The sequence below is a fragment of the Cervus elaphus genome, chromosome 31 (genome assembly GCF_910594005.1).
Source record: "Cervus elaphus chromosome 31, mCerEla1.1, whole genome shotgun sequence".
Taxonomy (NCBI): Eukaryota; Metazoa; Chordata; class Mammalia; order Artiodactyla; family Cervidae; genus Cervus; species Cervus elaphus.
The window spans coordinates 52,148,464-52,167,423 of NC_057845.1; the positions used below are offsets into that span (position 1 = coordinate 52,148,464).

The 18,960-nt window shown below is 41.4% G+C and overlaps 1 protein-coding gene and 1 non-coding gene across 2 annotated transcripts; one reads left to right on the forward strand and one right to left on the reverse strand.

Annotated features, from left to right (window-relative positions):
• Nucleotides 1-329: 329 nt before the first annotated feature.
• Nucleotides 330-436, forward strand: LOC122687640. Its single transcript, XR_006339205.1, has one exon. It is a non-coding gene; the product is annotated as a U6 spliceosomal RNA (small nuclear RNA).
• A 4,892-nt stretch (nucleotides 437-5,328) lies between these two features.
• On the reverse strand, nucleotides 5,329-17,452 carry DPPA2 (developmental pluripotency associated 2). Its single transcript, XM_043893032.1, has 7 exons — nucleotides 17,357-17,452; nucleotides 14,521-14,665; nucleotides 12,959-13,119; nucleotides 12,589-12,642; nucleotides 11,921-12,176; nucleotides 8,591-8,786; nucleotides 5,329-5,607 (listed from the first exon to the last, which is right to left on the reverse strand). The coding sequence occupies exons 1-7, from the start codon at nucleotides 17,378-17,380 to the stop codon at nucleotides 5,499-5,501; spliced, it is 945 nt and encodes a 314-aa protein (XP_043748967.1). The 5' UTR covers nucleotides 17,381-17,452; the 3' UTR covers nucleotides 5,329-5,498.
• Nucleotides 17,453-18,960: the final 1,508 nt, after the last annotated feature.

Here is an 18,960-nt window from a genome sequence, read left to right on the forward strand (position 1 = left end):
CTGGCAATACAGTGGTTGGGACCCCACATTTTCACTGCTCCAGAGCAGTTCAATCCCTGGTAGGGGAACAAAGATTCTGCAAGTCACATAGTGAGGCCCCCCCACCCCAAAAGAATATAATGAAAATAATGGAGAAATTGATTCTGAAAAAAGATTTAATAACAATATAATGTGTAAACATTGGCTGGATTTTGCCTAGAAACATTTTGAACAAATGTCAAAATGAAATACTCTGGTTACTAGATATTATGGATGTGTATTATTTTCGTCAGGATGATAATGGTATTATGCTCATTTAACGACTATCTTTTTCTTAAGAACTACATGCAGTGCTCGCTTCGGCAGCACATATACTAAAATTGGAACGATACAGAGAAGATTAGCATGGCCCCTGCGCAAGGATGACACGCAAATTTGTGAAGCGTTCCATATAAAAAAAAAGAAAAGAAAGAACTACATGCAGACTTTCTTGGCAAAATATCATGATTTCTACAATGTTTAATAATTTAGTAAAAATTTGTATATGCTAAAATAATACATACAAAATATAGAAAAATATTAACACATTAAATTTAGGCGGAGGGAATATAGGTATTCACCAAATTGCTTTTTCAATTCTATGTATTCTAATGTTTTCATAATTAAGTGAAGTGAAATCCGATCAGTCGTCCAACTCTTTGTGACCCCATGGACAATACAGTCCATGGCATTCTCCAGGCCAGAATACTGGAATGGGTAGCCTTTCCCTTCTCCAGGGGATCTTCCAAACCCAGGGATTGAACCCAGGTCCCCCGCATTGCAGGCAGATTCACTACCAGCTGAGTCACAAGGGAAGCCCAAGGATACTGGAGTGGGTAGCCCATCCCTTCTCCAGTAGATCTTCCCAGCCCAGGAATCAAACCGGTGTCTCCTGCATTGCAGGAGGATTCTTTACCAACTGAGCTATCAGGGATGGAAAGGGAGATAATTAGGAACATACTATTCACTGTTTCATATACAGTTTCATAATGAAGGTCTGGAGAAGAAAGGGGAAATCTATGATTTCTCTCCCCTTAATGTATCACAGCCTTGTCCTGGCAAAGGGGCTTGCCCCATAAATGACTACAGGAAAAACAAAAGCAAAGAGATCATTTTGCAGACAAAGGTCTGTACAGACAAAGCTATGGTTTTTCCAGTAGTTATGTAGGATGCGAGAGTTGGACCATAAAGAAGGTTGGGCTGAGCGCATAATTGATGCTTTCAAATTGTGGTGCTGGAAAAAACTCTTGCGAGTCCCTTGGACTGGAAGGCGATCAAACCAGTCAATCCTAAAGGAAATCAACTCTGACTATTCATTGGAAGAACTCATGCAAAAGCTGACGCCAGGATACTTTCTTTGGCAACCTGATTTGAAGAGCCAACTCATTGGAGAAAACCCTGATGCTGGGAAAGGTTGAAGGCAAAAGGAGACGAGGACAGCAGAGGATGAGATGGTTAGATAGCATCATGGACTCAATGGACATGAATTTGAGCAAACTCCTGGACATAGTGAAGGGCAGGGAAGCCTGGCAGGATTCAGTCCATGGGGTTACAAAGAGCGGGCCACGACTTACCAACTGGACAACAACATGACTTCTCTTCAGGAAATATGCAAGTAAGAAAAAGAGTGAAGTGATATTTAAAGTACTTTTAAAAAAAATAGAATTTTGTGTTTGGCAAAATTATCCTTCAAAAGTGAAGGGGAAGTACTTTCTCAGACAAAAACGGAGGGACTTGGTCACCAGTAGATCTGTCTCCAAAGAACAGTCAGAAAATTTTCAGAGGAGGGTGCGGAAAGAATGGAAAGGCTGAAAAAAGTTTTCCGAAGGGTGGTGGCAAGAGGCTGCCATCACTGGACCTTGCCAAGTCCTGACGTCGCTCTTTCCCCGTCGCGAAGGCCACTAGCTGCCGCGCAACCCAGGAACCTGTGCGGCCCCGTCTGCGTGTGCTTCCGGGTTAATTCCGGCCGGAGCCGCAATGCGAGACGCGCGGGTTCCGGTAAGGTGGCTCACGCCTCCGGACCAAAGAGAGAGCGGACCCCGGCGCGCTCTCTGCCGGGGCCCCGCCCACTGACACATTTCAGCAGCAAGCCCCGCCCAGCCAGGGGCCTTTTGAAGGTGCTGAAAGAGCAACGTCTGCCAGAAAGCGAGCTCTGAGGGGATGCTTGGGGCTTGGGAGACTCTATAGAGGTCCCTAATCCAACTGGGGTTTCAGGGAGGATCGGAAGCTGAGTACTGAAAGAGTTATCTAGGCAAAGAGGAATGGGAAGAGCCTTCTGGGCAGAAATTGACGGAGAAAGGTAGAAAAAAAGCGGGGCTAGACTTGTAGGCAGAGGCGGATTTATAATGAAGCTAAATGAACCTGAAGTTTCAGAACCTATCATTTGCGCTACTTTCAAGGCTCGGTACCTAAGTTCTGCAGTATTTTTCTCAAAGAGGAACTCTCGAATTGTGTAAGGTTTAGACCTCCCCAAACGACTCCACATAGGGAGCCAATGGAAAAGAGGAACATGATCAGATAATTGTTTATAAGAATGATCATCTGATAGGCGATAGTTGGAGTAGGTAGGAGTAAGGTGGGGAGGTCAGATGAGAAAAGACAGTGGTCTTGGTTACTGCGGTGGCAGTGAAAAAGGAGAGAGGAGGATGGATTCCACATACAGTTGAGAGAGAGAAGTGCAGGACTTGTTGACTTACTGACCCCATCTATAAATAAAACAGTACCTACTATGCCAGCAGTTAGGAGCTGTGATCTTACCCTGCTTTTATTCTTTTGACTTCTTACCACCTGATAGGTATTTTATTTTCTTATAGTCTAAGTAATTTTCAAAAGGTTGAAAACAAATGTCTCAAAAAAGTATAAAATAAACACATGACAAAGAGTGTACTCATCATAATAAACTATTCATCCATTATTATCTTAAATAATGAGGGAACCAGTAATATGGTACATAAGACTTGTTCAAATGAGAATTTGTATCAAAGATTTAGATTATCAGCCAAAGGGAAGCTGAAATAAATTTGCTAATAGTTGCAAAAACACTAATATCCTATTAAGCAATAAACTGTAATGTCAGCAGCTATTTCTACTACCAGATGGAAATAACGCCACCTCTACTAACAAAATCCATTTGTATTACTAGGGATAGGAATTATTTATGTTGCTCTCAGACAAGAATTATTTCTATCAGTTTTCTGCCAAGTTGGCCTCTACTCCTACAAAGTTCTAAGACAGCTTATTCAACATAAGGTCAAAGATACACCCCAGGTGAAGAAGAAAATGGCAAACCACTTGAGTATTCTTGCCTGGAAAATTCCATGGACAGAGGAGCCTGGCATGCTACAATCCATGGGTCACAAAGAGTAGGACATGACTGAGTTTGCACACATGCATACCCCAGCATTGCAATGAAAGATACTCCTTTCATTGGGCATAAAGAATAATCCTTTACTGCCTATTTATCAGTTCTGGGTAATATTTTCTGGACACCTATATAATCCCTAGACTCTAAGATTTAAAAGAATAAGGGTTTTGTTTAACTCATTGCTGAGTTATCAGCATGTAGAACTATACACAGTACGTAGTTGGCTTGCAATAAATATATATTGAATTAGTGAGTGGAAGATGAGGAAGTAAGAATGTGAGTGTGAACAATGTCTGGTACAAGGACCTAGCAGTTGTAATGTGGAGGGAGGAACATGTATAGAGACAGGGCTTTAAAAAGAAAACAAAAAACCTCATAGATGTTTAAAACCAGATAAGGATCCAATGAAGAGAGACACTGAATACACTGGCGAGAAGGTGTTCCAGACACAACTGTTTTCAAAGGTTTACACCAACTAAGACTGTCAGGACCAGAGCCACAACCTCCCTGGACTTCTTCTCACTCCAAGCCTCTAAAAATCGAGGGAACAAGAGAGGGTTGAACTAGTTCAATGATTCTCACCAGTTTAGTCTTATAGCTTTTGCACACTTAAAAATTGAGAATTATTGAGATTTTGCTTGTCTATCACTAACTGCCAGATGAGACATTAAAACAAATTTTTCTAAAATATTTGTTTATTAAAAGTAACAATAAACCTGTTACTTAAATATCTTTATGAAACATAATATATTTCTCTAAAATAAATTTAGCCAGAAGAGTTACATTGTTTGACAAACCTCTTGCAAATTAATGTCTGGCTTAATAGAGCTGGATTCTTTTTTTTAAAAAGCTCTAGAAAAAAATGTGATATAGGTCAGAAACTCAACTCCAAAGAAAGAAAGATTTCTAGAGAAGAAATAAAAGAAGCTAAAAATCTTTTATTTTCTTATTCTTAGTTGATCTAACAAAATACATGAAAAGATGTCCTAATCATATATCATATATCACTAGGGAATTGCAAATTAGGCACTACTGCACACCTTTAATGGCCAAGATCCAAAGCACTAACAAACATCCCCAAACGCTAGTGAGGATGTGGAGCAGAAGAAGTCTCATTCACTGCTGGTGGGAATACAAAACAGGAGAGCCACTTCGGGAAGACAGTTTGGCAGCTTCTTACAGAACTAAACATACATTTATAAGATTCAGAAATAACACTCCTTGGTATTTACCCAAATGAGTTGAAAACTGTGTGTTCACACAAAAACCTGCACACAAATGTATATAGCAGCTTTATTCATAATTGCCAAAACTTGGAAGTAACCAAGGTGGCCTTCAAGATATGAATGGATATATCATGGTACATCCAGACAATGGAGTATTCAGCATTAAGTCAAAAACTGCTAAAAAAAAAATGTGTTAACTAAAACAAAACCAAATTACATTCTATCAACACATAGCTAGTAACAATAACTTTCAGGTAAACCTTAAGTACAGAATACAGACATTCCCATCGTAGTTAAGGCATCAGGCCACGCTGAGGACGGTGAGAACAGAGAATAGTAGTCATCCAGATGTGAATGACTTTAACTGTGGGCTCTCCACCATTTATCCTTTCCCCCCTGATTACTAGTAAGGAGATTGAATCAGTAATCAAAATCTTCTCATCAAGCAAAAGTCCAAGACCAGATGACTTCAGTGGTGGATTCTAACTTTTTAAAAACTGAGGTAAAATCATATAAAACATTACGTTAGAGAGGTACAGGGCTTCCCAGATGGCACAGTGGTGAAGAATCCTCCTGCCAATGCAGGAGATGCAGGTTTGATCCCTGGGTCAGGAAGTTTCCCTTGGAGAAGGAAATGGCAAGTCCTCCACCAGCATTCTCACCTGGAAAATTCCATGGACAGCAAAGCCTGGCAGACTTCTGTGAGGTCCCGAAGAATCGAGCACAACTGAAGGACTGAGCTATTGAGCACACACATGCACACACCCACCACAGATATGCGACACAGTAATTCGATATTTGACACTACAAAAATCTAGTTACCATGATTACCATAAAATCACCCCTTCACCCACTTCCCCACCTCCCATTCCTTCCCCTCTGGTGATCACTTAGTCTGTCTTAAGACATGGCCCATTTGAAAGCAATGATGTTGGTGTATCCAAACCAGCTTTCTTCCTCCTCCCCATTGCGATTAACCTTTTCATAATCTTCTTATTCCTATAAAGCAAATCAGAAAAGAATTTTGAAAAAATGTTTAGAATAAGATAGATTATCCCATACCAAATCCTTGAAAATGATCGATAAGGAATACACTTCTGGAGTCTGAGTAGTTTGCCCTACCACCTAAAAGATTTTAAAATTAAAAAGATTTTTAAAAAGTAACAAGATTTTATGTGGCAAACAAAAGAAAGATTGTCCGCTTAATATCAGGGCTCCTATTCTGTACACTACAGTTGGTGCTGCCACCTTTATCTTTATACCCTCCCTTTCCTCCTCACAGCTTCTCTCCAAATGCCCTCTCTGTCCACAAAGCTCTTGGTATGCCCTTTAAAAACAAAAAAGAAGAAGGAAGGAAGGAGGGAAAGACACAAGCAAGCTCCCTTGGTATTATTGCCTCACCTGCTATCTCCTCTTGCTCAGTTCAAGTAGTAGAGGTCATCAGTATGACTGTTCCTAGTTCTTCACATGCTCTCCTCTAACTATCACCTGACCCTCTCAACCTGCTCTGAAAAAGACCACCAGTAGCATCCCAAATTGACATTCGCAACAGCACTGCATCGCTATCTTACTGCCAACCATTTCCTTCTGAAACTCTCTACCCTTGGCTTTCTCACTTATCTCCCAACCTGTAGCTGCACTTTTTCAGTCTTCATTGCTCACTTGTCATCAATAAGCTGATTCTCTTTAAGATTCTTCTTCTGCTGCTGCTGCTAAGTTGCTTCAGTCGTGTCTGACTCTGTGCGACCCCATAGATGGCAGCCCACCAGGCTACCCCGTCCCTGGGATTCTCCAGGCAAGAACACTGGAGTGGGTTGCCATTTCCTTTTCCAATGCATGAAAGTGAAAAATGAAAGTGAAGTTGCTCAGTCGTGTCCGACTCTTAGTGACCCCATGGACTGCAGCCCACCAGGCTCCTCCGTCCATGGGATTTTCCAGGCAAGAGTACTGGAGTGGGGTGCCATTGCCTTCGAGATTATTCTGCAGTCCCTTCTAATTCCCAAAGATGTTTCTCTCTAACCCATACTTTCTGAACACTGGACACATGTCAAGCATGTACCACATGTAATTTTTGGCCATCGAATTGAACTTCTATTAATGGACTTCCCTGGTGGCTCAGAGGAACTTCTATTAATACCTATCCTCTAATAAGATGGCATCTGTTTCTCTACACTCCTGCAACGCTTACATTTCTCTTTAAATTCTTTGTCAAGGTCATAAATTACATCTTCCCAGAATTATTACAATAATCTCTTACCTTCCAATCTAGTCTCTGTTGCAAGATTTCAGTCTACCATCCAAAAAAAAAAAAATACTATAATTTCCCTTCACACCAATCTTGAATCACCTCCAGCCAATTCTATCACTGTAAGCTGGATTTTGTACTTATGGATGACCATTGGGAATTATGTGTCTACATAAAACCTAAGGCACTGCTTGTGTGTATTCCTAATGTGTATTTTCTTGGATGGAGGGTATGTCACTATCATTATTTTCTCAAAGAAGTCTTATGTCCCAAAAGTGACTGGGAGACTATGACCTGCAGGATAATATAAGAGACCTTTAATATAGATATAAAACCAGTAGTCTGCTCCTTCCCTTTATAGACTTACTCATCAATAAGCTTCAATTTATTGGCCTATTTGCAGTCCGTAAGTAGGTCATATTCTTCCACTTTCAGGTATTGGTATGGGCTGTTTTCACTACCAAAATGCCCAAATTGTTAATTTCTAACTGGTGAGCTCTTCCTCAGTACATGTAATCCCTTCTAAAATTTCCCTAAGTCACTCCAATATAAGTACTACCCATATATTTTTATAGCATCTCTTAGTCATTTTCATCCCGGCATGCTAAATGGGTTTTGTCTTATTAATTTTTGTATCCCCAGCTAAGTATCTGACATATGGTAAGAACTCTAATTTTTTCTTTCTTAAAACAGATCTCTCAGACTTCTGTGGTGGTAGAGTGGATAAGAATCCAACTGCTAATGCAGGGGACGAGGTTTCAATCCCTGGTCTGGGAAGATTCCACATATCGAGATGCAGCTAAGCCCATGCACCACAACTATTGAAGCCTGTGCCTAGAGCCTATGTCCCACAAGAGAAGCCACCACAACAAGAAGGCCGTGCACTGCAATGAAGGGTAGCCCCTGCTCAATGCAACTAGAGAAAGCCGATATGCAGCAAAGAAGATCCAGCACAACCAAAAATCAATAACAACAAAAGGAATAGATCTCTCTAAAATTGAGACAGTTAAGGTCCAACTTGTCAGATGCTTTGTTAAGGTTGCTAAGAAGAAGCCGTATTTATCTGAGTTCTAATCTACCACTAAATTATTTTTGCTTCCTATTTCCCTGAAAGCGAAAGTCGCTCAGTCATGTACAACTCTTTGTGACCCCATGGACTACACAGTCCATGGAATTCTCCAGGCCAGAATACTGGAGTTGGTAGCCTATCCCTTCTCTAGCAGATCTTCCCAACCCAGGAATCAAATCAGGGTCTCCTGCATTGCAGGTGAATTCTATATGGCTTTCTGGATATATGGCATATGGATTCTGATCTGTATGACAAATTAATGAAACAGCATGCTTCCCCTCTGCCTTCTCCCACCAAATTATTCAGAAACCCATCTAGCCATCTAGCCATACTTAAAAATATACTTACTTTGGGACTCTGTGGGAGAAGGCAAGGGTGGGAATGTTCTGAGAGAACAGCATTGAAACAAGTATACTATCAAGGGTGAAACAGATCACCAGCCCAGGTTGGATGCATGAGACAAGTGCCCAGGGCTGGTGAACTAGGAAGACCCAGAGCGATCGGATGGTGAGGGAGGCAGGAGGGGGGATCGGGATGGGGAACACATGTAAATCCATGGCTGATTCATGTCAATGTATGGCAAAGTCCACTACAATATTGTAAAGTAATTAGCCTCCAACTAATAAAAATAAATAAAAAAGAAAAAAATATATATACTTAAGGGGTACCTCTTAGCACATTCAGGGCATAACAGGTTATCTTCCAGGTCTGGGGGTGCGAAAATGCAGGCAGGTAACATGAAGAGAGAGGTCATCCTCCTGGGGGTATCGGGCACCCAGGCCTGACCTGCTTGGAACTGCAGGCGAACCCAACCCTCTGTGTCTGCCAAGAGCGGTCTGCCATGGACCACACACCACCGGACACCTAGACAGGGAAAAACAAGCAAATGTAAACGGCTAAGATCAGATAACAGCATCCCAATTCAACCCCTCAGTGAGTCTCTCTTAATTTCACTCTTATGTCCTGTTGATGAATCAACTGAATAAGCATAAAGAATGTAGACCAAAGGCACCATAATCTGATTCACAAACTGCACAGCACACAGGGCACCAGCAATCGACTTTCAGGAAAACTTGCTTTGTGTCTAGGATTTTGCTAAGCAATTCACACGTATTAATATATTTATTCTTAAGACATTATTAGTATTTGCTTTAATTTACAGGTGAGGTAAATGAAGCTTACAGTGTGAAAAGAACATAATTTTCCCACAACCAAAACAAGGATATAGGTATTCTAGATGCACGGTCCATTTTCCTGGCCACTACATTGTACTACCTCAACCGTAGAAAACAGGCAGAAAGATCTTTGTTTAAAAGTCAGAGGAACAATCTAATTGGGGAGATGGGATATTTGAGAGACAACAGAGGAAATCCCATCTACTGGGAGTAGATATCCAGTGTCTGAAATTTAGAGAAAGGATCAATCAATGTAGGCTTAAGTAGCTATAAAAGCTCCCCACACTATAAAAGAGTAGAGATTACCATGCTCTTGGATAGTAGAACTAATATTGTTTAAATGGCTATACCACCCAAAGCAATCTACAGACTTAATGTGATCCCTATCAAATTACCTATGAGATTTTTCACAAAACTAGAACAAGTAACCCTAAAATTGATATGGAACCATAAGAGCCTGAATTACCAAACAATGCTGAGGGAAAAGAGCAAAGTAGAAGCATAACCTTCTCAGACTTCAGATAACACTACAAGGTACATTAATGAAAACAGCATGGTACTGGCACAAAAACAGACATCTGAGCCAATGGAATGGAAAAGAGAGCCAAGAAGTGAACCCACACACTTGGCTCAACTAATCTTTGACAAAGGAGGCAAGAGTGTATAATGGAGAAAAGACAGTCTCTTCAGGAAATGGTGTTGGGAAAGTTACAGCTGCATGTAAATCAATCAAGTTGGAATACATCCTTATGCCACATACAAAAACTAATGCAAAATGGCTTAAAGACTTCAATATAAGACATGACACCATAAAGGTAGAAATTTCCATAAAATCCAGCAATCCATCTCCTGGGCATATATTCAGACAAAACTGTAATTCAAAAATATACATGCACCCCAGTATTCATAGCAGCACTATTTACAATAGCCAAATCATGGGGGAAAAAATCTAAATGTCCATCAACGAATGGATAAAGAAGATGGAATGGAATGGAATGGAATATTGTGCTCACTCACTCAGTCATGTCCAACTCTGCAACCCCATGAACTGTAGCCCACCAGGCAAGAATTTCCCAGGCAAGAATACCGGAACAGGTTGCCATTTCCTTCGGGGGATCTTTGCGACCCAGGGATCAAACCCAAGTCTTCTGCATTGGCAGGTGGATTCTTTACCACTGCACCATCTGGGAAGCCCCAGTGGAATATTACTCAGCCATAAAAAAGAATGAAACAATGCCATTTGCAGCAACATGGATGGGCCTGGAGATTATCATACTAAGTGAGTCAGAAAGAGAAAGACAAACACCATATGATACCACTTACATGTGGAATCTAAAATATGGACACAAATGAACTTATCTACAAAGTGGAACAGACTCAGATGTAGAGAATGAAGACTTGTGGTTGCCAAGGGGGAGGGGTGTGGGAGGGATGGATGGGAAGTTTGAGATTAGCAGATGCAAGCTATTATATATAGAATGGATAAACAATAAGGTCCTGCTGTATAGTACAAGGAAGTATATTCAATATCCTGTGATGTCATAATGGAAAAGAATATGCAGAAGCATGTATGAGTATATGTAACTGGATCATTTGCTATACATTATAAATTAACACAATTTTGTAAATCAACTATGACTTCAATAAAATAAATTTTAAAGAAATAAATTTAAAAAGAGTAAAGATGCTACGGCACAATATACATGGTGGCTAGGCACTTCCCTGTATCCCAGTAGGTGCTTGATAACTGCATGAAGCACCTTGATAAACTGGATGAAGAGGAGCTGAAAGGGTAAGTCTGGGTGCCACTTGCTCATATGGCACATTAATGAAAATTAGAAAGAGGTGTTCTCGTCGGGGAAGCAGGTCTCCGAGACAGCTTTGTGGCTGGATACTGCTTTTGAACACTAGTAAAAGGCGCTCGTTTCTCCTCACAGAAGGAAGTACAGCCTGGGGGTGGGGGGCAGCCAGCAGACCCGTTTTAGCTCCCAATCTGTTCTCTTTTTCCATCTGGGTCTTTGTGTGGCGAACAATGCCACACAAGTCAGTCCTGAATAACAGGCTTCAGACGCCTCTGGAAATGGGGTGGAGGGAGGAAAAGAATTCAAGCCACAGAAGACAGTGACTGTGTACTGACCTGAGGGAGGTTGTCCTGGAAATGAAAACAGAAGGAGGAGCAGGAACTGAAGAAAGATGAAGCCCAGTTATGCTCACTCAAGATTTCTCAAGAGGACAGGGGCCCCACATATTCAATTACTTGTTGCCTACTTTTAATAAGCCAAGTTGTATCTCATAAGCCTCACAGTCATTCTATGAAGTTGAAGAGTTGATATCTTCAGTTTTATAAATCAGGATATTAGGGTTTACACTGAGAAACCTTGGGTTTCTCTGAGAGAAAGGGGAAGATCTCTGGCCATGGCTGGCCTCGTTATCAGATTATGCTTTCTTCCCACCTTCTGTTTAGTGGTGAGAAAATATCCCCAACTCAGTCACCTGACTCAGAGCCATTCAGGCAAAACTTGACTATCAATCAAAAGCTAAGCCCTCTGTGAAGCTAACATTGCATCAGCAGATATTTTAACTCTCACTTTAACTACCATTAGTATTGGACTAAAAAAGTGTGTCTTCTGGGACTTCCCTGGAGGTCCAGTGGTTAAGACTTCACACTTTCAATGCAGGGGGCATAGGTTCAATCCCCGGGTGGGGGGAACTAAGATCCCACATGCCATGTAGTGAAACCAAAAAATAAAATAAAGCAATTTTTTTTTAAAAAGACTGCCTTCTTTCTCTGGCGTGGTAACCACTCTTTAAGGTTGATCTTACCTGAGGCTTGCGGCAGAAAGGATTCAGAGGTACGAAGGGCACGTGAATTCACAGCCTTTGGTTGAACAGCCCTTGCAGCAATTCTTGACCACGCTGCCAGCATGGCCGCCTGAGCTGAAGTTACCACCTCAACCACGCTGGTCTGTTCCTCACCCTTCCTCATCTTCCTTTTCTGTACGCTTCCTCCCTTGGTCACCACGTTGTGTTTCCTTGAACACGAGTGCATTCGGGCCTCCCGTGATGATTTAGGAATATACTGCAAATGGAATTCACAATAAGTGCCGATTTTACCATTCTTCATGCACTGACCTTCATGCCTGACCTGTGTATGTCAGTGTAGAAATGGTTTAGGAATGTCAGTTCCCTCAGACTACTGATTCTCAGCTGGGAGACATTTTGTTTGCTAAACTGTGTGTAGGAGGAGGGAGGCCACTGACACGCTGTGGGTAGAATCCAGGGATATTTAGCCTACTAAACATCCTAAAATGCACAGGACAAATAAATAAATAAATAAAATGCACAGGACAACCCTCAGGAGAAAAAGAAACTAATTGGCCCCACATGCCAATTGTCTTGAATGAGAAACCTTGCCTTCAAGGTACAAGGTATAGAGATGGTGGAGAAGAGGGGAAATTTACAGCACTTACATCACCACATTCCTCACTCACCTGATCTTTTTCAGGATAAGCATGTTCCTGGAGTCTCCGATAAACTTCTATTTTCTAAGGAAATTAAGAAGGGAAATAAAAATTAAAATTAAAGGCCTTCCCTGGTGGCTCAGAGGATAAAGCGTCTGCCTGCAATGCGGGAGACCTAGGTTTGATCCCCAGGTCAGGAAAATCCCCTGGAGAAGGAAATGGCAACCAACTCCAGTACTTTTGCCTGGAGAATTCCACAGATGGAGGAGCCTGGTAGGCTACAGCCCATGGGATCACAGAGTCGCACACGACTTAGCAACTTCACTTCTCATAAAAATTAAAAGCTGGCAGCGCTCCCATGCTTGTTCCGAGCACCAGAGATTCCCACCAGTGCACTCACCTGGCCGTCGGTACTCAGCTTAAGCTGTTGGCACCAGTACCGCAGAGTGTCCCGACTCACATCGTTAATTGGAGGCAATGTGGTCGGCAAGGGGCAAACTGATCTTCTAAAGCTGGAGCTTGGACAATCTTCCTCAAGCTCATTTATTTGAGGAATAGGAACTGAGGAAAGAAGGGGACCAAAATAGCAATACATTAATCTATTTGTAAAATTCTTTCTAGTTTTGCAAAGTTCTCACTCCCCACAACTCAATTTGCACATATACGTATCCAGTATTTTGTCCTCATCTTACAAATAAGGTAATAGATTAAAGAATTCAAGGACTTAACCAAGATCACACCATCATGAAAATGGCAGACCTAGGACTCAAACCCACATTTTGAAATTATAAACTTTTTATACTACTTTCAGTAAACTACTTTTTACAGCCATCACCAACCTCCTGAATAGAACATTACATTGGATTGCTCTCCAAAACATCTGGATGTGGGTCCACAAACTATCTGTCCTTGTAGAAATCATTAAAACCACACCGTCCCACAACAGTCCTCCTTTCTGTCCACCTGCCTCATTTTCCTCAACAGAGAAATGTTACCCTGTCTCACATCGCTTTGCCTAGCTTTAACTTGTCACTATCTGCTCTATCTTGAAGCCCTCGTTATTTGCCCCTGCCAAATAAGATCATTCTAAAAATACTTCTTTGATGCCTCTATACGAAGCCCCAAGAACAGATACGAAGAGTCTACTAGATATTTCATCAGTAATTACTCACCAAGCAAAACACTAGATGTTTTCAAAGTGATTTAGCCTCCCAAATACCATCTGATCTTATATGTGGAATCTAAAAAGCTGAATTCACGCACAGAGAGTATATTGGTGGTTGCCAGGAACTGGGGGCAAGGGAAATGGGGAGTTTCCCTGGATCAAAGAGTACAAATTTTCAGTTATAAGATGAGTAAGTTCTAGGGATCTAATGCATATCAAGGTAACTATAGTTAATGCTATAATGTATTCTGAAAAATTAAGAGAGTAAATCTTAAAATGTTCTCACCATGGTGAAGGGAGTTAACTGTGAGATGATGAATGTGTTCTTATTTTGTCATCATTTCTTAATTTCTTACTATTGTTCATAATCTTATTTGGTCATCATTTTGCAATAGACACATACATCAATCATCACATTATATACCTTAAAATTATACAATGTTTTCTGTGTCAATTATGTATAACAAAAAAACTCAGAAAAAAATGATTTGGTCTTCATAAGAGGTATGTAAAAAGCATATTCACCAAAATGAAAAGAAGACTGAGCTTCGTCGGTTGGGAATTTGAGCTCACATCTACTTGCCACATAAGATCATGCTCTATTCAAAACACTCCACATGACTATTTTTTTTGTCTTTTCCAAAGTAAGACAGTAAGGGTGCTTAGCGAAGGAGAAGTACGAGAGTTTGAGAAATCTCTTCCCACAGGTTATCAAGGTGAGAATTCAGCTGGGTGTCACATAGCTAGAAGTCAGGGGAACCTACTTTTCCTGGGAGCTAACCCTGTGGTCTTCATACCTTGATCATTTGTATTCGGTGCCTCTTTGACTTCTGAAGTTGAAGAAACACCTGGATCCACTTGATGGTCTTCAATAATTTCCTCATTAACTGGATACAATGTAAGAATCACATTTTCTTCTTCTAATGGTCCCTCAAAGAAATTCTGGAAAAGGAAGTGTCAGTGACTGTTCTCATTTAATGCTGTAAACTAGGATGTGTAACTTCACGGCGCAACTGATGGATAAGAGACTGCGAAGCCAGCAGTCGGATGGGAAGACCGAGATTTCCTGAATTTGACATTGATTCGTAGACCCTTTATTGTGAAGCGTGAAAGTGAAAGTCACTCAGGCATTTCCAACTCCTTTCAACCCCATGGACTCAGTCCATGGAATTCTCCAGGCCAGAATACCAGAGTAGGTTGCCATTCCCTTCTCCAGGGGATCTTCCCAACCCAGGGATTGAACCGCTCCTGAATTGCAGGCAGATTCTTTACCATCTGAGCCGCCAGAGAAGCCCCTAGTAGACCCTTTATTAGATAAGAAAAACAATGAGGAAATGAGCAAAAGCAGATTTACACCGACTCAATGACGTGAGTTTGAGTAAGCTGTTGAGTAAGGAATTGCTAATGGGCAGGGAAGCCTGGCGTCCTGCAGTCCACGGGGTCGCAAAGAGTCGGACACGAATGAGCAACTGAACTGACCAATAAGAAGAAATTAGAACGTAGATCTTGGGTTTGGGGAAACCATTTCCCTCATAGCCTTTCTCTTCATCAGCTAAAACATATTTTCATTTTATCTCCTAAATCTGTGTGGAAAGTGTTTCTGCCTTCTCATCTTCTATTGTGTGATTCACGTAAGCATCAGCTCTCACTGGCTGGAGCAATTATCTTGTTATTCCAAAATCCATCTCTGCCCCTTTCTACAGACTGCTCTCAAGCTTATTTAAAATACTTCAGTTGTGAGGAAGACTCAAACACAGAGGGATTATATATAAACAACCACTCTGATATTCTTTCCTGGAGAATCCCTGAACAGAGGAGCCTGGTGGGCTAAGGTCCGTGGGGTCGCAAAGAGTCGGACGCGATTGAGTGATTAACACTTTTACACTTTCGCTTTTCATAGCTGATTCACCGTATAGTACAGCAGAATCTAACACAACATTGCCAAGCAACTATGCTCCAATTTTTAAAAGTAAATAATAATTTAATTATTAGAATAATAATTTTTAAAAATAAAATATTTCCATTAAAGACAAAATTCCCTCATGCAGCCTGTAAATTCTTGAACCGCGGGGCCCCTGCCTTCCTTTCTAGTTTAAGACCCCTGAGCTTTCCGACCTTCAGCCATAGCAACCTTGTTTAAGCCCCATGGCCTGAGGGAAGCAAGTGTATCTGTCTCACTCTCCACAGCAATCACAGGGTACGCAGTGGACAGTCAGTGTTCTTTTAACAATTTCATGAATGAAAGATAAAGTGGATAGGTGGAAAGGAGCTATATTTATGGGTTTTGTACAGTATGCATGCACTGTGCTAGGAGCTGTCTATAGCTCTCACTTAATCCTATAACATACTTAGAGTAATTTACTGGTTTTCCTATTTTACAAATTAGGCAACTGAAAGAGTTAGTTGCTCAGTCATATCCTCCTCCTTGTGACCCTATAGACTCTGTCCGTGGAAATTCTCCAGGCAAGATCCTCCTTCGGGGGATCTTCCCCACCCAGAACCGGGATCTCCTGCATTGCAGACAGATTCTTTACCGTCTGAGCCAGCAGAGAAGTAACTGAGGCTCAGAAATTAAATGATCGATGCCACAGAGTCACATATGCTTAAGTTTCTTAACTTTTCCTCTCAATCCAAGGGCAAATAAACTCCATTCCAGCTCAGTTGTGATTCACTCTCTGAGCAGCTAGACGCACCTGCATTTGACACGCCTTTCCCTCTGTTAGTTCAGTCGTCAGGTTGCGTCTGACTCTGTGCGACCCCACGGGCTGCAGCACACCAGGCTTCCCTCCCCCTGTTTAAATCTTTTCAAAGACTTCCCCTTGCGTCCACACTTCACTTGCAACTAGGGATTTTGCATTTGTACACCACTTTTTCAAAGTACTCTGGGACATACTTCACTGGTCAGCTTTAAAAAACAAACTGGCATTATTGGGAGAAGTATCATTCCAGTCAAGAGGTAAAAGCTCTACGACTTGCCCATGAATTCTATTCTTAATATTGGCCCATTCTGTCCTTCAGCCCACACTGTGGTCTCCGTGTGTGTCTGTGTGTCTCAGTCGTGTCTGACTCTATGCGACCGCGTGGACTCTAGCCCACCAGGCTCCTCCATCCATGGGATTCTCCAGGCTAGAACACTGGAGTGGGTGGCCATTCCCTTCTCCAAGTGGTTCCTGTGAATGAAACCTGCTCAATTTATATTCTCATCTAGTTAATGACTACCCAAGCAAAGTCAGGAAACCTGTTTTGTAGCAAGGGCATTGGGAGTGGGTTGCTTCTTATCCCTGAAGGAAAGAAACCACTAGTCAATTCACTGTCTGACCTTAGGCATATTACCCTTTTCGCTCTTTCCACTGCAGCCGGCCATTTCTTTACCATTTTATCTTGCTCAGCTACAACATGTCTTTCTATGAAAAAAGTATCTTACTTAGAACTAGAAAGAGAAATATTTAATTTCTCCCTTTTACTTTCACCCAACCCCATGAAAGAAAATAATTCACTTGCAAAGAGGAGATTCTCAGAGATTTCTCACATCCAGAAATTAAGACTTGTGGCAAGAAAGAAAGAGAAGTGAGTTCTAGAAAAGCTTTAAAAAGTGAATCTGTGGGAAATGAATGAAATCAAAACCAAACTTACCTTCCCGTAATTTGAGTATGCCATTTCAAGGAATGCTCAGAGAAAGGCAGAGTCACGGTGTTCAATCTCTGCAGTTTAATCCTCTTAACCTGAGGGTTTCTCGTCCAGTTTCTCCTTCCTTTTGTAAGTAAATGTCCCTACTTCCTCTTTCCCAGAAGAGCTGTATTCCTCCTCTTCCCCCCTCCCCCTTGTTATCTCTCAGTGTGATAATTTCATCAAATTTATACACACTCTTGTCTATTAGGTGAGAGTTAAGTTACTGGGTAATAAATAATCACTCCTGATCTTTTTCAAAATTTTTGGTTTTTATTTCTTTAAGATGAGACTTAGAAAATAAAAAATGAAAAACAGTTGTTAAGTTACAAACGAACAATATTTGTAAATAATATTGATGATATGTAAAGTAATTAGCCTCCAACTAACAAAAATAAATGAAAAAAAAATTTTTTTAAATAAAAAAAAACAACAACAAAAAATAATATTAATGATAGATTGAAGGATGTTTTGTGGAGGGAATAGAAATTCAAAGGTATTTTGTAACTGATTTATGGCTGAGGGTGTGTTACTCACCAGGAGATTAGATTCAGATTGTAGTGTTTAGATAACAGGATCACTCCAAGATCTAGCTGTAAACACAAATTTTAAGCCCACAATAATGGTGAGCTGAGTAGAAGGGAAAGGTTAGGCAATTTAGAATGAGAACAGCAGGAGACAAAACACCGAGGCAAGAGACCTGCTAATGAATGCAGACGGAACTGCGCAACTGCAGTTCTTGGGAACTGCTGGAGGATGATGTTGGGGGGAGGATGTGACAAGAGATGAGGCTGGAGAAGTCACAGATGTTTTCATAGGCCATTCTGATGAGTCAGAGCTTCTAAAGGAAAACCTTCACAAGCAATAGGGCAGCCCTGGCATCCATTGGTCATCCATAACAGGCTTTCTCTGCCCAGAGGCCATCGGTCTCAGGACCCAGGGAGCCCGGGTAACTTTCAGTCAGTTGAGTCCCTCAGTCATGTCCGACTCTTTGCGAACCCATGAACCTCAGCACACCAGGCCTCCCTGTCCATCACCAACTCCCAGAGTCCACCCAAACCCATGTCCATTGAGTCGGTGATGCCATCTAACCATCTCATCCTCTGTTGTCCCCTTCTCCTCCTGCCCTCAATCTTTCCCAGCATCAGGGTCTTTTCAAATGAGTCAGCTCTTCAAATCAGGTGGCCAAAGTATCAGAGTTTCAGTTTCAGCATCAATCCTTCCAATGAATATTCAGGACTGATCTCCTTTAGGATGGACTGGTTGGATCTCTTTCTGTCCCAGGGACTCTCAAGAGTCTTCTCCAACACCACAGTTCAAAAGCAGCAATTCTTCGGGGCTCAGCCCTCTCTATAGTCCAACTCTCACATCTGTACATTACCACTGGAAAAACCATAGCCTTGACTAGACAGACCTTTGTTGATAAAGTAATATCTCTGCTTTTTAATATGCTATCTAGATTGGTCATAACTTTCCTTCCAAGGAGGAAGCATCTTTTAATTTCATGGCTGCAATCACCATCTGCAGTGATTTTGGAGCCCAGAAAAATAGTCAGCCAGTTTCCCCTGTTT

Coding starts and splice junctions, on each gene's coding strand:
- DPPA2 (XM_043893032.1), bottom strand. CDS start 17,380: ATGGCATACTCAAATTACGGGAAG. Junction 14,666..17,356: donor CATACTCAAATTACGGGAAG/GTAAGTTTGGTT, acceptor TTCCTTTTCCAG/AATTTCTTTGAGGGACCATT. Junction 13,120..14,520: donor ACCGAATACAAATGATCAAG/GTATGAAGACCA, acceptor TTCTTTCCTCAG/TTCCTATTCCTCAAATAAAT.